A 20,023-nucleotide genomic window follows, 5' to 3' on the forward strand; every position below is an offset into this window, starting at 1 on the left:
GTAACTTGCTATATGAATATGAACCATGCTTGCAGTGGCAGTAAAGACACCAACCTTAAACTATACCTAGAAATCTAGAATCATGGAAATAATGCTGTCTTGGTTTAAATTTTGAAATATTTGTTAGCCGACTATGTGTTAGCTGCAGGCTCCATTAATGTTGCTGTTGACAAGTAAGTTTTTTTTTCGCATTTTAAGTAAGTTTGTTGTACCCCGGCAGCGAATCTCATTACTTTACTAAGATTTGCCATATCCCGGCAAATTTTAAGTTATTTATAGAGTTTGCCGTATCTCGGCAAACTTTCACCCAATTCTTCCAAAAATACCCACGCTGATTGAGGATGAAACTTAATACTAGTAGTTCATTCTTTTCTTTGATATTGCTCTTATTTCTAATTTAATCTTTACAATGTCTAGAATTCTATTGATATCTATTCATTATAATGGTGAAATATGAAATAGTGTATGATAAAAAAAGGTTTATCGTATTTAAGTTTGCTCAACCAGAGTTTGCATACTTGGCACCCGAAGTCAACAGTTTGACTGCATTGAAAAATTTAATATTATATTTCATTGGCCAACAACACACGAAAAGAGTGAAAAAGATTTACTATATATATCCTTCAGAAGATAACGTTTTGTTTTACAAAAAATATATCATAGATGTTGTGATTTTTCTGTGTTATTTTTATTAGAGTTTAGTTTTTGAGAATATCTTATGTTTTTTTTGTTTAGGTATCGGTTACGTGATGACGAGTACATACGTCTTATAAGGGTGTGACACAACTGGTGGACAAATGTTCATCTATTGGAATTATTTGTTTTCTTAATTGAGTTAGGTGAATGAGGATCATTTGTGGATACTGTTGATAATAGCCCTTTAAGTGGAGCTGTCAGAAGAAATACTAGAAGGACGATGGTTGACTTAAATATGTCATCTGAAAATAGTCAATAGGGGTCAAATGTTGAATATTCTAATGATGGTATGATGTAATGTGATGTTAAAAGTCATGAGGGTTCTACGATTAGGGAGCCAATGACGGATCCCTATTAGGTTAATCTCGATGACAGTGAAGATGTCAAGGCTGAACCAACGGCAATTCCTAATGAGCGTGAAGAGGAAGAAGAGATGAACTACTATAGTGACACACAAATCGCGTTGACATAACCTGCCATTTCTCGACCATACAACTGGCTGGATCACTTCTTGACTTTGAATCTCGAGACAATGACTTCAGATTGTTTATTTAGCCATTGAGACCCCGAAGAGAATCCCGTCAGTGAGTTTGAGATTAGACAACAGTTTAAAAACAAGGAGGAAGTCATGTTGGCCATTAAGACGTACAACATCAGTAGGGCTCTGGAGTATAAAATATTAGAGAGTGACCAGTTAAAATATGTTGTACATTGTACCCAATTTGGGTCCGGTTAGATGGAACATACACATATATTATCATCGAAAGCAGATAAAGTGAAAGGTGACGAGATATAATGGTCCTCACACTTGCATGCAAACATCGGTGGGTCAAGACCATAGAAGGTTGGATTCGAAGGTGATTGCCCAGCACATATTCACGATGGTCAAAGCAGATCCAACCATCAGCACAAGGGTTCTGCAAGGAGGTGTGGAGAATCACTTCGATTACAAGGCGTCCTACCAAAAAGTTTGGCCTGCAAAGCAAAGAGTAATTGGTAGGATATACGGAGATTGAGAGGAGTCATAAAACGAGATTTTTCGTTGATTATTCGCTATGCAAATGTACTTACTTGATAAGATTCATTATATTGTCTTCAATTATGTATGCTTAACATAGTCCTCTTGTATTATAACATCTGGGGTTATTTAAGTGTTGGGTTCAACTTGTAACACAATCTTGGTCTGCTTCAACTGATATTGTCATGTTTCATCGGGTATTCTGAACATTTCTTCCGTGTGTTGAGGCCTTCAAGCACTGCAAGTCACTTATTTCCATTGATGGCACCCATTTATATGGTAAATACAGAGGTACGTTGCTAATAGCTATTGTTCAAGATGCCAATTTAAACATATTGTCTATTGGATTTGTAGTTGTCGAGAATGAGATAAAAGAGACTTGATCATTTTTTCTTTTGTATATGAGGTAACATGTTACATCCCAACCAAGTGTTTTAGTGATTTCAGACAGGCACAAATCAATTAATGTTGCGTTGAGTGCCGATAAAAATTTATGAAATACATTTAGAAACTCGATTTATGTTATAATAAAGAACAATGCTATATAAATTTTATTTAGGCGTTCATATATTTGGACATTACAAAATTGTACTTATATATCAAGTTTAAACAAATGAGAAGTGAAACATAAAAGTATAATTTTATGGTGTCTAGATATATACACACCTAAATGATGAGTTTCATGTAACATTGATCATAAATAATGAGAAGCTTTAATATAATCACATTAAGCCTTATAATTTTGAATATTGCAACCTTGCAGTGGAGTAGACAATGTTAATTGTCTTATAAATTTGCAAATTCATTAGTTATAGGTTAAGTACTTGTAAGTTTGTATGGAATTGATTCGTTCTTTCTCTTATTGCAAATTGGTGCTTATAAAAACATAAACCTATGTCATCCCATTAAAATTATCAATGAAGTTTGTAGTTGGATTAGTAAACCCACAAATGTCAGTGTAGCATCCCTAACAAGTTCCTTCATGTCATTTCATGGGACACACTAGTAATATTGCAAAAATACCTCGACATGCAGACAGAAAATTGATATATCTTGAGATACATATTTACAAGGCTCATCTCTTCCATGTTCCCAAGATAAACAAATACATCAAAAAAGGTGCATGACCTGAACAAGTGACTACACTGTATAGCATATATGCACAATGCTGACTAATTTAATTTGTTCATGGCATACAAAAAAATCATAAGAACAAACAATTTGATCTCCTTAGTTTGCGTGTCCAAAAATAAAATACAAGCAGTTATTTCCATCTTGATTTTCCTATGGACTCTGCATATTTTGATTCATATGGCACTCTTTTACTCGAAACATCTGCAGAAGAAGGGACATTGTCTTTCTCTTTAAGTGTACGAATTTCCTAATTTAACAAACAAAACAAGAGTTAGTTATTTAAGGCAATAATTGGCATATAGATTTTGTTATTATTATTTTTTTGAAAAGCATATAAAGGGCTTACAGAACGAAATGGGAAATCATCTGCCTCAAGCATATGAACAATTTGACCCATCTTTGGTCGCTTAACAACATCCAAATCAATACAGCGAAGACAAATGAGTAACATTCGCTTCAGGGATCTTTGAGAGGGCTGAACCTCGATTAAAGGATCGACTAACTCTTCACCACGACGATTTGCTACCATTCCCTTGAACCAATCAACCAAATTCATCTGAATCAAAATAAAAAACGAGCAGAGTTAAGTAACTATGGTGTTCATCGAATGAACCAATGAAAATCAGTTCAAAAACCAGTAATCACCTCTCCAGGAGGTCTAGAATAATCAATGGGGGATCTTCCTGTAATTATCTCCATGAGAAGAACTCCGAAGCTATACACATCACTGCGCTCATTAAGCATACCGGTGCTTGCATATTCAGGTGACACATATCTGCAGAAAATTAGTGGTAATAAGAAATAGTATAGACAACCAAATGAGTTCGATTTGGATAAACAGCAATAATTACCCAAATGTTCCCATTACACGCGTAGTCACGTGGGTTTTCTCGGATCCTAAGAGCTTGGCAAGTCCAAAATCGGATACTTTGGCATTCCAGTTTTTGTCCAAAAGAATGTTACTGGATTTTATATCTCGATGCACAACTTTGGGTTCTAAGCCTTCATGCAAGTAAGCTAGCCTGTTTCGCAATTCAGAACCATTAGTTCTCACTTAAGATAACATAATTTATTAATCATCATGGAACAAATAACATTCTGAAATACTTATTGGACATGAAAGATCCCACTTAACAAGTAATTGTATTATAAAATTAAATTAAAAAAATTGAAGTAATCCTTAAATGATAAGTATCTACTATTATCAAAGAACGAGATAGAATCCTTGAGATGAATTAGTCAAATTTCCTGTAAGAGAATCCGACTAGCATTGACAAAGACCAAAAAATATAGAAGGTGGATAAAACCGTAAACAATAAACACACCCTTTAGCAGTGCCAATGGCAATCTTCATCCGAATATCCCATGTCAAGGGGCTAACTGGTCCTACATCACCATGCAGCCACTGCTCCAAATTTCCATTGTTAACATATTCATAAACAAGCATCCTGAATGAGATGATAAACAAAATTGGCATTAAAAGTAAAGTGGGATCTAAAAGACTTTGAATCAAAAGAAAATCAGGCATTAAACAGAATAATATAATTAACAATACCTTTTAGGACCTTCTGCACAATATCCTACCAGCCCAACCAAATTCTTATGCCTTACTTTTCCAATGGCTTCAACCTCCACCTTAAACTCCTTTTCCGCTTGACCCCTGTTCACCATACAATAAAAAAAAAAAAAAGAAATTAATTTTTAATAGTACTATATTATAGTTGTTGCATTGTATTATTTCAGAAAACTTGATTTGGCTTAAGGACTCTTCCATGTACTACACTCCTGAAGTCCTAATATTCTGCTGCATGAGTTGGAATTTGAAGTAACTTGATGTTACCACAATATATTAGTAATAAGTAGTTGCAAATCCCGGAATAGACATAAAGCGCGTTAGTTAACGTACTTGTAATCTTGTATCCAGTTCCAGAGTCAAGACACATTAACTCTTTTTCCTGTATTTTAAACTAAAGTTTTCTCGGGATTAAGAAAGTGTCTTACCAAAGGACAAAGTTAATCCAGCAATCATGGAATAATATGTTAAAATAAACGGACAGAAAGTAAAAGTAAAGAGTAAAGTAACATTACCCCACCTCCAAACAAAAAACTGACTTTTTATATAGTGAAACTATCAATTAACTATATCCTAATATCATGCCATTAAAAATATACAATTAACAACATAGAAGAAAAACAAAGTGGACAGTTACTTTTTCTAAATGAATTTCAACAAAATGTAATACTCATTTCCACGGGTTTGATCCAACTTTCCAGTACTTTTGACCAGAATGAAGACCTAAATATCCCATTTCAGAAATTTATTCCCCACTTGCGAATTAATTAAACAAACGAATACATGCATGTGCATAAACAGGGAAAGAGTTGACTAAACAATACTTAACTGCATCGACTTACATTCTCATAATAATCATCATCAATGAAGAAGCAAAGTAACATACACAGATAATAAACACACAAGCATAGCTTAAGCACTGAAAATTTGAATACTAAAAGAAAATTAAAAAAAAAAAAGAATGAACGGAGATGAAAATTGAAAACATACTTGTTGTTGAGAAGATTCTTGACGGCAACAACAGAACCATCTTGCAGAACTCCTCTGTATACAATCCCATAGCCACCTTCACCAATGACATTCTCCTCCGCGAAGCCACGTGTCGCCACCTCCACCTCCTTCAGACTATACCACCTCCCCCACCCGATGTTCGGATCCTCCACCGACATCGACGACGCCTCACTCCTTCTCCCACCGGAAATTGACACGTCATCACTCCCTTCTCCCTCACTCTTTTTATTCTTGATGCCTTCACCTTCCTCCTCCTTCTTCTTCTTCTTCTTTAGATCATCATCAACAACAACAACGTCTTCGAGAATCTGTTGCTGTTGCTGTTGTTGTTCGAGATCTAGGGATTTGACGACGTTGATCTCCTTTGAAACCAGAGGGATTGTTCCTGAGCTATGTTTCCCGAGGGTTCTGTGGTTTCTGCAAGAGGAGGTTCTGCTTCTTCTGAAGCAGAGGAAGAAGATGAGCAAGATCGTTACCACGATCGCAATGAAGATAATTGCAACTAGAACCACGAGCTTCACGCCTAGAACCGATGATGTTGTGTTCAATTCAGGTAGAGGTTCGCCGGAGGAGTTACCGGAAACCGCCATTGACGTGAAGAAGAAGAAGAAGAAAGTGTGAAAACAGTGAATACTTTTTTGTCTTAGCGAAGAAGGAGTGTTTGGTAGCTAAGAAAATTGTGAGGGGGTTTTTGAAGCATTGAAAAGAGAGTGTGGAGGAAGAGTGGGGTTTCAACGGATACAATAAACGAAAGTGAAAAACAACAACGAACAAGGGGGGGAAAAAGAAAGTGAAGTGTTTTTTCTGGGCTTTGGCGTGGAGGGTGTAATTACTGGAATGCCACTCTCACTCTCACTATCGCCCTTTGATTGCTGACTTTCTACGCACAAAAGAAGGAAACACACTGTGCCACGGTGGGGACATGTTGGGTAATTGGGAAGAACTCATTATTACATGAAATTGTGTTATGTAAGGGGAAAAAAAATCTTAACATTTGTAAAGGAATAAATTAAAATTTTCATGGCGATGATATATGTTTTTTTTTTTAACAAACTCCAATTAAATTGACATAAATTTAATAAAAAAATATGTGCATGTGTTATTGTCTTTTTTTTTGTATATTTTTAATATAGAAATTTTTTATTGAATAATATCAAAATTTATTAATATAATACATAAATTTTTTACATAATACAGAATTTTGTACGAAATACACATTTATTGATAGCATAAAAAAATTTGTATATAATATGTAAATTTTTATTACGAATATAATTTATTGGTATGGGTAAATCAATGTTTTAAATACGTAGCTTTTAAAAAAATTGTGATGTATATCGAAAAATTTATATTGTGTATACAAAATTTATGTACATCCGAAATTTTATATTATATGTATTTTGTTGGTTGGAGTCAATATTTTAGACATAAAATTATTCAAAAGTTTTTGTATTATTTATCAAATTTTTTGTAATGTATACTAAAACTTATGTGCTATGTTTATTTTGTGGGTTAGATATTAATGTTCTAAAACATATGTAATTTTTTAAGAATTTTTTGTGTTGTACATTAAAATTTTTATGCTGTGATTCAAAATTTTTATAGAAAAAAAAAATGAAGATGACAACAACAATGACTACAATGATAATGACAAAAGATGACAAGGAAAATATAAGAAGGAAAAGAAATCAAACAAAAAAAATATTAAAAAGAAAAAAAAGATAACAACATTAGAAATGAATAAAAAAAAAACAGCAATGACAATAATAACATTGTTGAAGTGATAATATGTATATATTGTGATTTAGTTTAAAAAAATTTGAACTACTAATTTTATTAAAAATTTTATTACTAGTGTTTAATTATTTTATTAATATTATAATTTTATTAAATTTATAATTAAATTTTTATATCTTTTAAATTATATTTTTATATTATTTTTAATTTGTAATTAGTTTTTTTTATCAAAGATAGGAAATTTGAATTCGCAACCTCTTAATTGAGCATGAGGAGACTATGTTATTTGAGCTATTATTCATTGGCTAATTAAATTTTTATTTAGTATACAAAAATTGGAGTTACCGGAAAATCCCGTTTGATATGCAATGATGACTGTTAAAATTAACTTAACATAGTCTTTTAAGCATATGATTATTTTTGACTCGATAAGCACATCTTTATCTTTTATCCAAAGAGAGGGTACATATAGTTGTTTGTATCTGAAAGAGAAAACGTCTATTTTAGATACCCTAATTGTCTAAATGATTTATTTAAATTAAAGGTCCTATTTAAACAATGAAGGAGACTCAAAATAAGACAAAGAAAGGGGTTGAATTTGGCATCCCATTGTTGAACCGACTGCTACGTCTTCAGATTTTTAAGCCATGTTTTAATATATTGGACCATTTTTTAATTTGAGCCAATCAAATTACATTCTTTGAACATAATCCTTAATTATCATAGACCCTGGATTTGGATGTATTTATATGTCATATTATTGACTGGTTTGTGATTCCACACGAACGTGATTCAATATTAACTCACCACCAAACGATTTTTTAAAGAATGAAATATTCCTCTAGCTTATGACAATTAATTTCACCAAACTCACCTTCATATTCATATGTATATATATAGCTCTTTACTTATGGAAATAAATATATAACCTTTAATGGAGTAACAACACAATCTAGTACGTTTTGTATTTGGTCCGTTTATTAACTAATATTAAATAATGTTAAAGAAAAGGACAATATGGTACTTCTTAGCTCAGTTACTCAAACCTAATACATTGAAGGAAATTAGGTTAACACACCATCCACTACTTAACATATTTTTTTTTTTAGTTGTTCATAGTATTTTTAGTTCGATAAATAAAAAATTAATTCATCGTAAATTTAAATTTATATTTAAGAGTTTATTATTAATCAATAAATTGTTGTTTATATAAGACGAAATTTAAATTTCTAATATTTATTTAAACAGATAAATAAGTTGATCATTCGATCAACTCAGTAATAATTTAAAAAATATAAGAATTAGAGTTAGATAATATATTTCAGAGGCACATTAAACATTTTATTTATAATATTTAGATAAAATATTATGGGAAGATTTGAATAGGATTTTTATAAACTTAAGTCGATATCCTTTAAATTTAAATATAGATAGATATTCTTATTTGGACCGAGATACTCCTAGAAAGGGTATTATTGGGTTGACCATCACCCCGAATCCAACAGGAGAGCTAGTTCGTAATAATTACATTTTTTTCCAACATATACACAATTATGGGTAAAAAATTCAAATAAACTAAGTTGACAAGTTTATTACCCAAATCAGTCAAAACAAAAATTATTTTAGCAGTGTATCAATGACCATTTATATATAATTCGAATCAATATGATTCGAACTATAAATGCATGTAATTCGAAACAACTTGTTTCGAATTACGTTTGAATGGATATGCATGTAATTCGAATCAAGTAGAATCGAATTAGAGAAGGGTAAATTGAATTGACTCGATTCGAATTAGTAGGCTCACGTGATTTTATGGAGTTCGAATCATATTGATTCAAATTATTCAATGTTGGTGACACTAGGTAGATCGAATTAAGTTGATTCGAATTACTAGTGAGTTGCCTATATAATGCTACGTCAGTTAGATATATATCAATTTTTTTTTTCACATTCTTACTTGGATAGTTGGATATATATCTTATAGTTGATACAAAAGATATTTATTGTATAATTTTATTTTTCTAAAAATATTATATATATATATATATATATTTTTATTGATGATTACAAAATTTTAGAAATATTTAAAAAATATTATTAAAATTAAAATTATATAAATTTGGTTATAGAACATTTCATTAACAAAATTAACTATTGGAAGTTAATATTAATCCCTAATTTTTAATTTTTAATTTTATTGTCAAATAATAAAAAATATAATTTTAATTTTAATAATATTTTTTAAATATTTCTAAAATTTTGTAATCATCAATAAAAATATATATATATATATATATAATATTTTTAGAAAAATAAAATTATACAATAAATATTTTTTGTATCAACTATAAAATATATATCCAACTATCCAAGTAAGAATGTGAAAAATAAAATTTGATATATATCCAACTAACGTAGCATTATATAGGCAACTCACTAGTAATTCGAATCAACTTAATTCGATCTACCTAGTGTCACCAACATTGAATAATTCGAATTAATATGATTCGAACTCCATAAAGTCACGTGAGCCTACTAATTCGAATCGAGTCAATTTGATTTACCCTTCTCTAATTCGATTCTACTTGATTTGAATTACATGTATATCCATTCAAACGTAATTCGAAGCAAGTTGTTTTGAATTACATGCATTTATAGTTCGAATCATATTGATTCGAATTATATATAAATGGTCATTGGTAAATTGTTGAAATAATTTTTATTTTGGCTGATTTGGGTAATAAACTTCTCAGCTTGATTTATTTGGTTTTTTACCCCACAATTATATTCTCAAAATTGAATAGAATAAATAATAATTAAGTGTACTATTAGCTAACAAACATGTATCTTAAAGTGAAAGATTTTAATTTTTTATTTAATAAATATAAAATAAAATATAAAAAACTTTAATTTTTTTATATTTTTAATAAAAAAATAATTTATAATTTTAATATGTATTTTTCGAACACAAAATACATACATTTTTAAAATAAAAATTACAAATAAATAGTATTATTAGATAATATAACTAATAAAAAATATTATAAAACCAACAAAATTTATTATTTTTAGTCAATAATTAATTATTGATATTTAAAAATATAAATTAAAAATTTATTATTAAATTATTAAATTAAAAAGTTTAAATTAATAACTAAAAATGATCAAAATAATAAATTCTTGTAGTATAGAACATCTCTCATCATTAATTATTTGGTTGTAGTTTATAATTAAGCCATGTAGCAATGGGAGATTGTGAAAGTAATTGAGTGGGGCTCCATGCGAGTTTGCAACATATATATATATATAAAATAACATTAATGGACAGCTCAAAGTACGTGAAAAAATTAGACATATGCTAGCTGCCTTCTCTCGTGGTTATTCAATGTTTTCAGGTAAATTGTACCCCTATGTATTTTCAAAAATCAAAACCATTCAAAGGACCACCCTCGATTATATATAGTTTCAACAACTTTCAAGTAATTAATTAAGAGATTAAATTATAATTCCTATTGTGGCCAATACATTTATATAATTAATTATAATCCATTTAACTATTTTATATTATAAATTTATATATGGGTGATTTCATTTATTATTATAAGTATTAAATAAAATAAGTCTAAATAAAATTAAACATTTTATTTTATTGGATTTTAAGATTTTATAAAAATCACATCTAAATATAAATAAAAATTTTAAAATTTCAATCCAACATACTAAAATCGTCTTATCAATCCATTTCTGTTAAAAGAGTTGTTATTCATCTCTCTTCTAAAGATTTTAATTGAGGAAAATGGAAGAATCACTAGCGATTAAAATCAAATTAGTACAAGTCAACACTGAGATTACTAACCCTCAATTATGTTCATAGATTCTTATATGCTTTCACATTAGTATTTACTTTTTAATGATATAACATTAATGATCTAGGTTTAAATTAAAAAGATCGGTTTATTCTAACATAAATTATGAATTATAAACTTGAGTAGTCTTTGTTTTAATTAATTAGGTGTAGCCATAAACTTATTAAGTGTATCTAAACATCATGTAGAAATGAAACATAAAGACAAAATTCCTAAAATTGTATAATTTTCACATTTTACATGAATGTGTATTGAGATGTGCCTATAATGTAATGATTTATAGCTTTAGTGGAGAACTGAAGATATGCAATGTTTTCTTTCAATTCACTCTGCGTTTGTATTGTTGTCCGGTAATGGCGCAAGGCATCCACATACACCATGTGCCATGCATTAATGCCATGAAAATGATAATTAGTTTGAATATTGAAACAATTGAGTACAACTTTAGAACTTCACATTTACTATTTCATGAAAGTAATAATGGTGATGGCTTTCACAAGTTGGACCAGAAGAAATAATTTACCGAAAGCGAAGGCCATGCCACATTATTATGCTGTTGGAAGTGGAGAAGCACATTCAACTTCCTTTTTCATTTAACGTGTACCATTCCTACTATAACCAATGAATTCAACCATCAACTCTGACTTTAGTAGAAATACCAATACATATAACTAATGTTACGATTAAATCTCTAAAGTAGTACTTTAGATTCATGGCTTATATTATTTTAGTTTCTTAAATTCAAAATTTGTTATATTAATCCTCATAATTTAGTTTTGGATATTATATTAGTCTGATTTCTAAACTCTTTTTAACACATAATGTGTTGAATTAGTTCTAATTTATTACTTTAGATATATGATAGATACGTTGTTTTTGCATTTAAACAAGATAAAATGAGAAGATAAAAAAAAAAGTTTATACAATGTGCAAATTATTTTATTTCCACTCATTCTCCAAAACGAACAAACATCATTTAGTCATGTATATAGTGTGATAAATCAAAACATAGCTTAATATTTTATTCGTATTCACTGAAAATGGTCTGAAAACTAATATAAGATTTTGGAGATCAATATAATAAATTTTAAATTTAAAAAATTAAAATAGTAAAAATTATAAATTTTAGAGACCAATATAAAAATTTAATCTAATGTTACATATAATATTTGCCTTAGGCTTTAGTTGAAATAGAAAAATGATGGGTTGCCTCATTTTGAATTTTCGATTCATTATTAATAATAATGTGTATATAAATTAATCTATTATTCATTTTTAAAAAAATCAGATCGGGAATTTCTGAATTTATCCAAGCTTCACCCTTCTCAGTACTATGGTCTTGGACTGTGATGCAATTACTGGGAGTTTTGAGGTTGCTGTGGATTTAGCGTTTCTAACTGTTATGGGCTTTTATGTAATTAATGTATTCAGTTGGCATTGTTGGTAAATAATAAAAATGTAGGGCCACAGTATATTCTCAAATTGAGAACTGGGTTGTTGTTTAATTAGTTGTTTTTCTTGATTAAAAGTGAAAAACCAACAATTTAGGCCACCATGCAATTTTTCAACTTTGACTCTGAGAGATTAACGTATAATGTATTAATGATCTAATGTTGAATTTGGTAGTGGTGGATCGGCTATGGGAGCAATAACAACGTTACGATATAGCACTATTGTAAGGTTAAACCTAATGTTTTTAAATTTAATTTTGATTCACTAATATTATAAAATATTTTACACCATCATTTAATTATATTTATTTTTATAATATAATATTTCATAATTAAATATACGTATACAAATTATTGTCTTTTGTGTATTGTAATATTTATTTTATGAAATGAGCATATCTCTTAAAAGAAGAAAAAAAGAAAAGGTATTGAAGAATGTTGACAAAGTTTAAAGAGAAAAAGTTATACCATAATAAAGAGTATATTTTAATAAAATTAAAAATTAAATTTTTATAATATAAAAAATAAAAACATTATATATAATATGTATTTTTAAAAACAATAGCTATTTTATTTATTTATTTATTTTTATCTAATTTCACTCTTTTACTAAATAAAATTTTCAAAAGAAAAAAGATAGAAGGAGCCATATGTAAATGTTGAATGAAGCAATGATCCTAAAGCTAACTGACTCACAAGGCCCAATAAAACGAAGCCCACAATTCACTTTCTATTTAGACAAGATAGGGGTGGTAAATGGTAATAAAGAGAAAGGGAATAACGGCTAGTTTTTCTCTCTGAAGTGAGTTTGTGTGTGAGTGTTTTTTCCTTTTCGCTCTTGATGTCTGGCACCAGCGACCCTGGAGATCCAGGAGGAGCTACCCAAGAACATCCTCTAGCGATGGAGGAAAGAGAAACCCTGCAAGGAAGAAAGAAAAAAGTAAGAACAAATGAAGGAGGTTTTACAGGGGATCAACTACTTACTCCCAGGGAAGAGGAGTGGATGGTCGAAGATTTAGGTGGAAAGAAGGACCAGGTTAGACAAAGATCGTTTGCACAAACCGTAAAGAATGGACCAACAGAAAATAACTTGGAAGATGACTTCATGTCATCAGAAGAAGAAGGAGTTGAAGGGTCAGAAAATGTGCAGGAAACAGAACAGAAAACCAGCCCAGAGATAAGAGTAGAGGCAGTTAAGGAAGGGCTCTACAATATAATCATAAATGAGACAACAGAACGAAGATTATGGAAGCCATGGTGGAATACACTCATTGTAAAGCTCTTAGGAAGGAAGGTTGGATACGCAGCAATGAAGAGACGGCTAGAAACTATGTGGGGTAGGAAAGGATGCATTGATGTGATAGACTTGGGCCAGGAATACTACCTAGTAAAGTTCTATTCGATGGAAGATTTTGATTTTGCCCTGCTAGAAGGACCTTGGAAGATTTATGATCATTACCTCACAGTGAGAATGTGGGAACCAAACTTCAATCCCCTGATAGCAAGTATAGACAAGGTAACTGCTTGGATAAGACTACCGGGACTCCCCATTGAAATGTATGACAGAATGGTGCTAAGGAAGATTGAAAATTTAGTTGGAAGAACAATAAAAGTGGATAGCAATACAGCAGAGCTAAGTAGAGGAAAGTTTGCGAGAATGTGCGTAGAAGTGGACCTAACAAAGCCACTTGTGGGGAAGTACCTAATCAACGGAAGGGAGTATAGGGTGGAATATGAAGGGATACATCAGATCTGTTTTTCTTGTGGACGGATAGATCATGATCAAAAGCTCTGTCCGTTAAAAGTAGCCCAAAACAATGTGCCAAGTGTTCAAGGAGAGAGGGAGAAGGAGTTACCAGAGAAAGATCAGATGAGTGATAAAAGGAATAATAAGGAAGACGGAAAGAAGCTGGATAAAGGAAAGCAAGTCATGCAAGAAAGTCAAGAAAATTTTGGTGATTGGATGGTTGTCCAAAGACCAAAAAAAGGAAGAAAAGGCCAAGAGGCAGGATCTAGCAAGACAAAAGAAACAAGTACGAAGACAGAAAATAAGAGCAAATTTAGTGTGCTGCATATTGAGGAAGTGAATGAAGAGATAACTGAAGGTGAAAATAGGGAAAAATCAGAGGGAAAAAAGGAGAAGGAAAAAGGAAAGAAAGATAATGCAAAAGGGAAGAGGGTTAAGTTTCAGCAAAAAAAACCTGAAACACAAAGAGAGAATCGGGAAGGGAAAGGCATAGGGGGAGCCAACAATGTTGAACAGCAACAGCATACACTCAACACATAACATAAGAAAAAGGGGGGAAAAGAAAATGGAAACAGAAGCATGACTAAACAACAAGAAAAGGGAAAACATCATGAAGAAAATTGGATAGATAAAGTTGATTCTACCCAATGCACTATGGACGAAGACATTGAATTATCAAATCAAAACACTCCAACCAATGGAAGACCACCTGACATAGATAATACAAAGGAAAATAGTCCAGCTCCCATGGAAATGGAGGAAGAGACAGAAGACCTGAATATAAGATTGTTGGAGGGGGTAGACTTCACTACTCCCTACATCAGTGCTCTTGAGGACGCTAAAATGGATGACAATTAGGGTGCCAGGTGTTGGGCTTCCTGTGCTTTTATTGAGTGCCTGTTTTAAATATTTTGTTTTGTTTTTTACTTCCCTTCCAATCTTTTTAATGATTAGTTTAATTTGGAATGTCAGGGGAGCAGCAAGTAATGCTTTTAGAAGAACGTTCAAAGAAATAATCAGACAACACAAGCCTGATATTTCTATCTTGTTAGAAACTAAATGCAGTGGAGAGAATGCAAATAATGTTATTAGACAGATTGGGTTTAACAACTATATTTGGGAAGAAGCCCAGGGTTTTGCAGGAGGGATCTGGATTTGTTGGAACAGAGTAGACCTGAATATTAGCATAGTGGAATTCCATGCACAATTTATTCACACTAAAATACAAGAAGATGGAAAGAAAGAATGGTTCTTTACTGCAGTTTATACTAATCCACACTATCAAATGAGGAGATTAATCTGGTCAAAGCTTCTGGATATAGCCAATACTATGAGAGGCGAATGGCTAATAGCAGGGGACTTCAATGAGATCAAGGACAGCTCAGAGAAAAAAGGTGGAGCGGCTATTGACCTTAATGCTTATAACCGGTTTGCTAATTGGATCAATGAAAGTGGGCTAATTGATCTCGGTTTCATCGGCTCCCGGTTCACCTGGAGAGGACCCCAATGGGAGGGACAAAAGAGGGTCTTTAAGAGACTAGATAGAGGTCTGGCTAATAATCAATGGAGAACGATATTCCATGATGCTACTGTCGAGGTGCTTACGAGAAGAAGATCGAATCACCACCCGCTGCTGATTAAAACAGAGAGAGTTACACATATAGCCAACAACAAACCCTTTAGGTTTGAGGCTATGTGGACTCTTCACCCAGAATTTCAGAACTGTTTTAACGACAGCTGGAACAATCAGGCCTCACTTTGCAGTGCCCTCAATAAGCTCAAAGAGGACCTCCAAGAATGGAACAAGAAAAGTTTTGGCAACATTTTCAAAACAAAAAGGAGACTTCTTAATAGAATTGAAGGAATTCAAAGAAGCAATAGCTACGGAAGGAATCTCTACCTTGAAGATCTAGAGCAAAAACTTAATAGAGAGCTAGATGACATTCTGGACAAAGAGAAATCTTTTTGGTTGCAGAAATCTAGGGAGAATTGGATCGTGGATGGAGATAGAAACACACGATACTACCATACTAAAACAATTGTCAAGAGGGGGAAGAATAGAATTATGAAGCTCAAAGGAACAGATGGGGAGTGGATCGAAGAAGAGGAGGAGCTAGGAGACCACATTATTAACCACTTCAAAAATATCTATCAAAATGAGGTAATGACTGTTCCTTTTGAATTAAAATACTATGCCCCACCTGATTTTACCAATGATGATTGCAGGAGATTCATAACACCTCCAAATGAAGAAGAAGTGAGGAAAGCCATTTTCAGCATTGGCTCCCTGAAAGCACCTGGAAGTGATGGATTCCCTGCTCTCATCTATAAGAGTAACTGGGACAACATGAAAGGAAAAGTACAGGAATTCATAGATATGTGCTGGAGGAATCCAGAAACTATCAGACAAGCAAACTCCACCCTCATTGCTTTGGTGCCTAAGATCAACAATCCAGAGCTGATTAACCAATTCAGGCCTATAGCGCTATGCAATGTGTGCTATAAGGTCATAACAAAAGTGCTAGTGGAAAGGTTAAAACCACACTTGAATGACAGAATAGCGACGCACCAGTCAAATTTCATACCGGGAAGGAAAATTCAAGACAACATCATCATTGCAAAGGAGCTTATTCACACTATGAAGAGAATGAAGGGGAGAAAACAGTTCATGACGATCAAAATAGATTTCGAAAAAGCCTATGACAAGATGGGTTAGGATTTTCTCAATACTAGATTGGAAGAATTCAGATTGCCAGATAAGATGGTCAAGATTATAATGCAATGCGTGAGCACGGTATCGTTCAATGTTATTTGGAATGGGAATAAGACGGAAGAATTTATTCCAAGAAAAGGATTGCGATAAGGGGATCCCATTTCGCCCTACTTGTTCGTTATGTGCATGGATAAGCTCTCGCATCTCATAGAACAAAATGTGCTGGACGGGAAATGGAAGCCGATTGGGGTGGGTAGAGATGGACCAAAAATTTCCCATCTTATGTTTGCGGACGACCTTCTTCTTTTTGCGGAAGCAACACAAGACCAAATGGCAAGAATAAAAGGTGTCTTGGAAATTTTTTGTAATGCTTCGGGGTTGAAAATAAACGAGCAGAAGACTGCTATTGTGTTCTCTAAGGGTACGGCTGGAAGCACAAGGGAGGAGATTCTAAATTTGTCTAAATTTAAAGAACAGAAAGAGCTAGGAAAATACTTGGGAGCGAGCATCTCTGACAAAAGGGAAGGAAAGGAGAGGTATAAGGATATAGTGAGAAGGGTTCAAAGCAAACTTAAAGGCTGGAAGACTAAGTGTCTTTCCTTGGCAGGAAGGTTAACACTTGCACAATCAACTATTAGTCCGATTCTGAACTACCAGATGCAGCACGAAAGGGTACCTAAGGGAGTTTGTAGAGAGGTGAAAAGACTTCAAAGAAACTTCATATGGGGAGACGAACCAAATAAAAAAAGATTGCACCTGATTGGATGGAAGACTATGTGTTTCCCAAGGCATGAAGGAGGATTGGGGTTCAGGAAGCTATCATCTTGAATGATGCTTTCCTTATAAAAATTTTATGGCAAATGGATGAAAACCCAGAGCAAATGTGGGTGAAAGTCCTTAAGCACAAATACTGTGATGGGAACCTAATTGATGATGACACGCAAAGTAGAAACACAGATTCAAGCTTCTGGAGAGAAGTTCTCAAGATGTGGCCAACTTTTCAATCAAACACTATTAAGTTTATTGGGAATGGAAGGGGTACTAGATTTTGGCATGATCACTGGCTTGAAGGGGTAGGAGCACTGCAAGAAGACTCAATACCTATCTGCCAGAAGAGATTGTCCAGAAAATTACAGCAACATACCCTCCTCATTCTGAGGCAGATGATGATAGAAAAGGGTGGAAGCATAATGAGGAGGGAGATTTCTCGATTGCATCGACCTATAAAGCTCTAAACAATTGGAGCAAACCCAATAAATCTATTTGGAGTCACCTATGGAGTTGGAAAGGCCCCCAAAGAGTCAAGGTTTTCATGTGGACTGTTATGCATAAGAGAACTCTTATAAATCAGAGAATAGCAAGATTGTTTGGTGGAAGTGGAGACTGCAAGGTTTGCCAAGGAGTGCAAGAAGATCTTCTACACCTATTCAGAGATTGCCCTAAAGCATCAACAATTTGGGTTAATTTTCTTAATCCTATGGAATTGCAGAAATTCTTCAGTCTTAATTGGGGAGATTGGGTGGAAGCTAACCTAATAAAACAATTGGGATAGAACCAAAATATAGATTGGAAGGATATATACATGGTTACATGCTCAAAAATCTGGTTTTGGAGAAATAAGGAAAATCATGAGGACAACTACAGAAGACCAATCCAGCCATACACATAAATCATCAAAGAAATTCAGGAAATTAACAAAGCTTTTGAAAAAACTTACCTGATGGGAAAAGCGCGGGCGAGAAGACTGGGCCGGGTGGGGTGGAAACCCCCGCCGAAGGGATGGTTGAAGCTTAATGTCGATGGAGCATCGGGAGGGGATGCGGGCAAGGCGGGGTGCGGCGGCCTCCTGCGGGATGAGAACGGGAAGTGGGTTGCGGGCTTCACTCACACGATTGGAAACTGCTCTACCCTCATCGCCGAACTGTGGGGTGTTGTGCAAGGGCTGAACATGGCAAGGAGATTGGGGATGAAGAATATAATGGTAGAATGTGACTCAGAGGGAGTGGTGAAGTTATTGAATGAGGAAAGAAAGTTAGAAATGCACCCTAATTCTCTGATTAGAAGGATTAGTGAGCTGAAAAAACTTGATTGGAGAATTTTTTTTGTACATAACTACAGGAAAGGCACCAAGTGTGCAGATTGCCTGGCCAAGAAGAGTATTGATCTTGATTTTGGGTTTTTGTTCTGGGACTATCCATTCCCAGAGTTAGTTAGCATTCTCCAGGAGGATGAGAGAGGGGCTACCTTACCCCGTTCTATCTGTATTTAGTTTCCGGTTTTTTCCTTTTGGGCGTTTTAGCCCCGTTTGAATACCAAAAAAAAAAAAGAGAAAGAAAAAACTCAGGTGCAGTTAATTTTATGTAAAGTTGATAATAGAGAGCTGTTAAATTAGTTAAATCATCTAACGACTTTCAGCTATCAACTTCATGTGAAGTCGACTGCACTTGAGTTTTCACCTAAAGAGAATAGAGTAGAGTAAGGTTTGGAGTCAATCTTAATTTTATCCGTGGGTTGAAATTTTTATATAAACTTAATTCTATCCTATCTGCAGATTGAGAATATCCTACCGTTCTTAACCCATGAGTTATAAAAAAGATATAACATTATTATATAACTTGATGATAATTTAAAATAGAATTGATTTTTATATAAAAAAAATTAAATTATCAATTAATGATATTTTTTAGTAGCTAAGGATTTTTTGCATTTAGTGAGAGGTCTTTCGTTCAATATCCACTTGAAACATATTTTTATATAAGTATATAACATATACATATATAAGGTGCGAGTTGGTCGAGTAGGGTTGAGACTCAACCCTTACCCTACCGGGTCCTCACAAAATTCCTATTCGCACCCTATCCTATTCGTTGTGAATTGAATTGACAACCCTACCGACCGAGTAAAATCAGTTTAAATACCTGCATGTAGGATGCATGTTGCCACCCCTTAATAGACGTATATTGCTATATACTTGCACGCTATATTAAGGACCAATTTAGATAAATTCATGAGTAATTTTTTTATTTGTAACTTATGAAAATTATAATATTAATGTTTAATATAATTTTTAAAAG

The 20,023-nt window shown here is 32.8% G+C and overlaps 3 protein-coding genes across 3 annotated transcripts; 2 read left to right on the top strand and 1 right to left on the bottom strand.

Moving 5' to 3' along the window:
• Positions 1-2,602: 2,602 nt before the first annotated feature.
• Positions 2,603-6,188, bottom strand: LOC130968785 (probable receptor-like serine/threonine-protein kinase At4g34500). Its single transcript, XM_057894242.1, has 7 exons — positions 5,412-6,188; positions 4,404-4,508; positions 4,174-4,296; positions 3,700-3,870; positions 3,494-3,623; positions 3,195-3,404; positions 2,603-3,095 (listed from the first exon to the last, which is right to left on the bottom strand). Exons 1-7 carry the CDS (start codon positions 6,020-6,022, stop codon positions 2,979-2,981), a joined length of 1,467 nt encoding a protein of 488 aa, XP_057750225.1. The 5' UTR covers positions 6,023-6,188; the 3' UTR covers positions 2,603-2,978.
• Positions 6,189-13,390: 7,202 nt separating this feature from the next.
• On the top strand, positions 13,391-14,776 carry LOC130965342 (uncharacterized). Its single transcript, XM_057890110.1, has one exon. It carries the CDS (start codon positions 13,391-13,393, stop codon positions 14,774-14,776), a length of 1,386 nt encoding a protein of 461 aa, XP_057746093.1.
• Positions 14,777-14,890: 114 nt separating this feature from the next.
• On the top strand, positions 14,891-16,952 carry LOC130965343 (uncharacterized). The gene is made up of 2 exons (XM_057890111.1): positions 14,891-15,024; positions 15,209-16,952. The coding sequence occupies exons 1-2, from the start codon at positions 14,891-14,893 to the stop codon at positions 16,950-16,952; spliced, it is 1,878 nt and encodes a 625-aa protein (XP_057746094.1).
• Positions 16,953-20,023: the final 3,071 nt, after the last annotated feature.

Source organism: Arachis stenosperma, chromosome 3 (genome assembly GCF_014773155.1).
Source record: "Arachis stenosperma cultivar V10309 chromosome 3, arast.V10309.gnm1.PFL2, whole genome shotgun sequence".
Classification (NCBI taxonomy): Eukaryota; Viridiplantae; Streptophyta; class Magnoliopsida; order Fabales; family Fabaceae; genus Arachis; species Arachis stenosperma.

Bases quoted from the DNA above. Each gene is read 5' to 3' on its own strand.
- LOC130968785 (XM_057894242.1), bottom strand. From the start codon at position 6,022: ATGGCGGTTTCCGGTAACTCCTCCGGCGAACCTCTACCTGAATTGAAC. The intron at 4,509-5,411 runs GTATGTTTTCAA...TATGGTGAACAG, and splicing joins AAGAATCTTCTCAACAACAA to GGGTCAAGCGGAAAAGGAGT. The intron at 3,871-4,173 runs GTGTGTTTATTG...ATTGCGAAACAG, and splicing joins GCCATTGGCACTGCTAAAGG to GCTAGCTTACTTGCATGAAG.
- LOC130965342 (XM_057890110.1), top strand. From the start codon at position 13,391: ATGGAGGAAAGAGAAACCCTGCAAGGAAGAAAGAAAAAAGTAAGAACA.
- LOC130965343 (XM_057890111.1), top strand. From the start codon at position 14,891: ATGGACGAAGACATTGAATTATCAAATCAAAACACTCCAACCAATGGA. The intron at 15,025-15,208 runs GTTGGAGGGGGT...TTGGAATGTCAG, and splicing joins GAAGACCTGAATATAAGATT to GGGAGCAGCAAGTAATGCTT.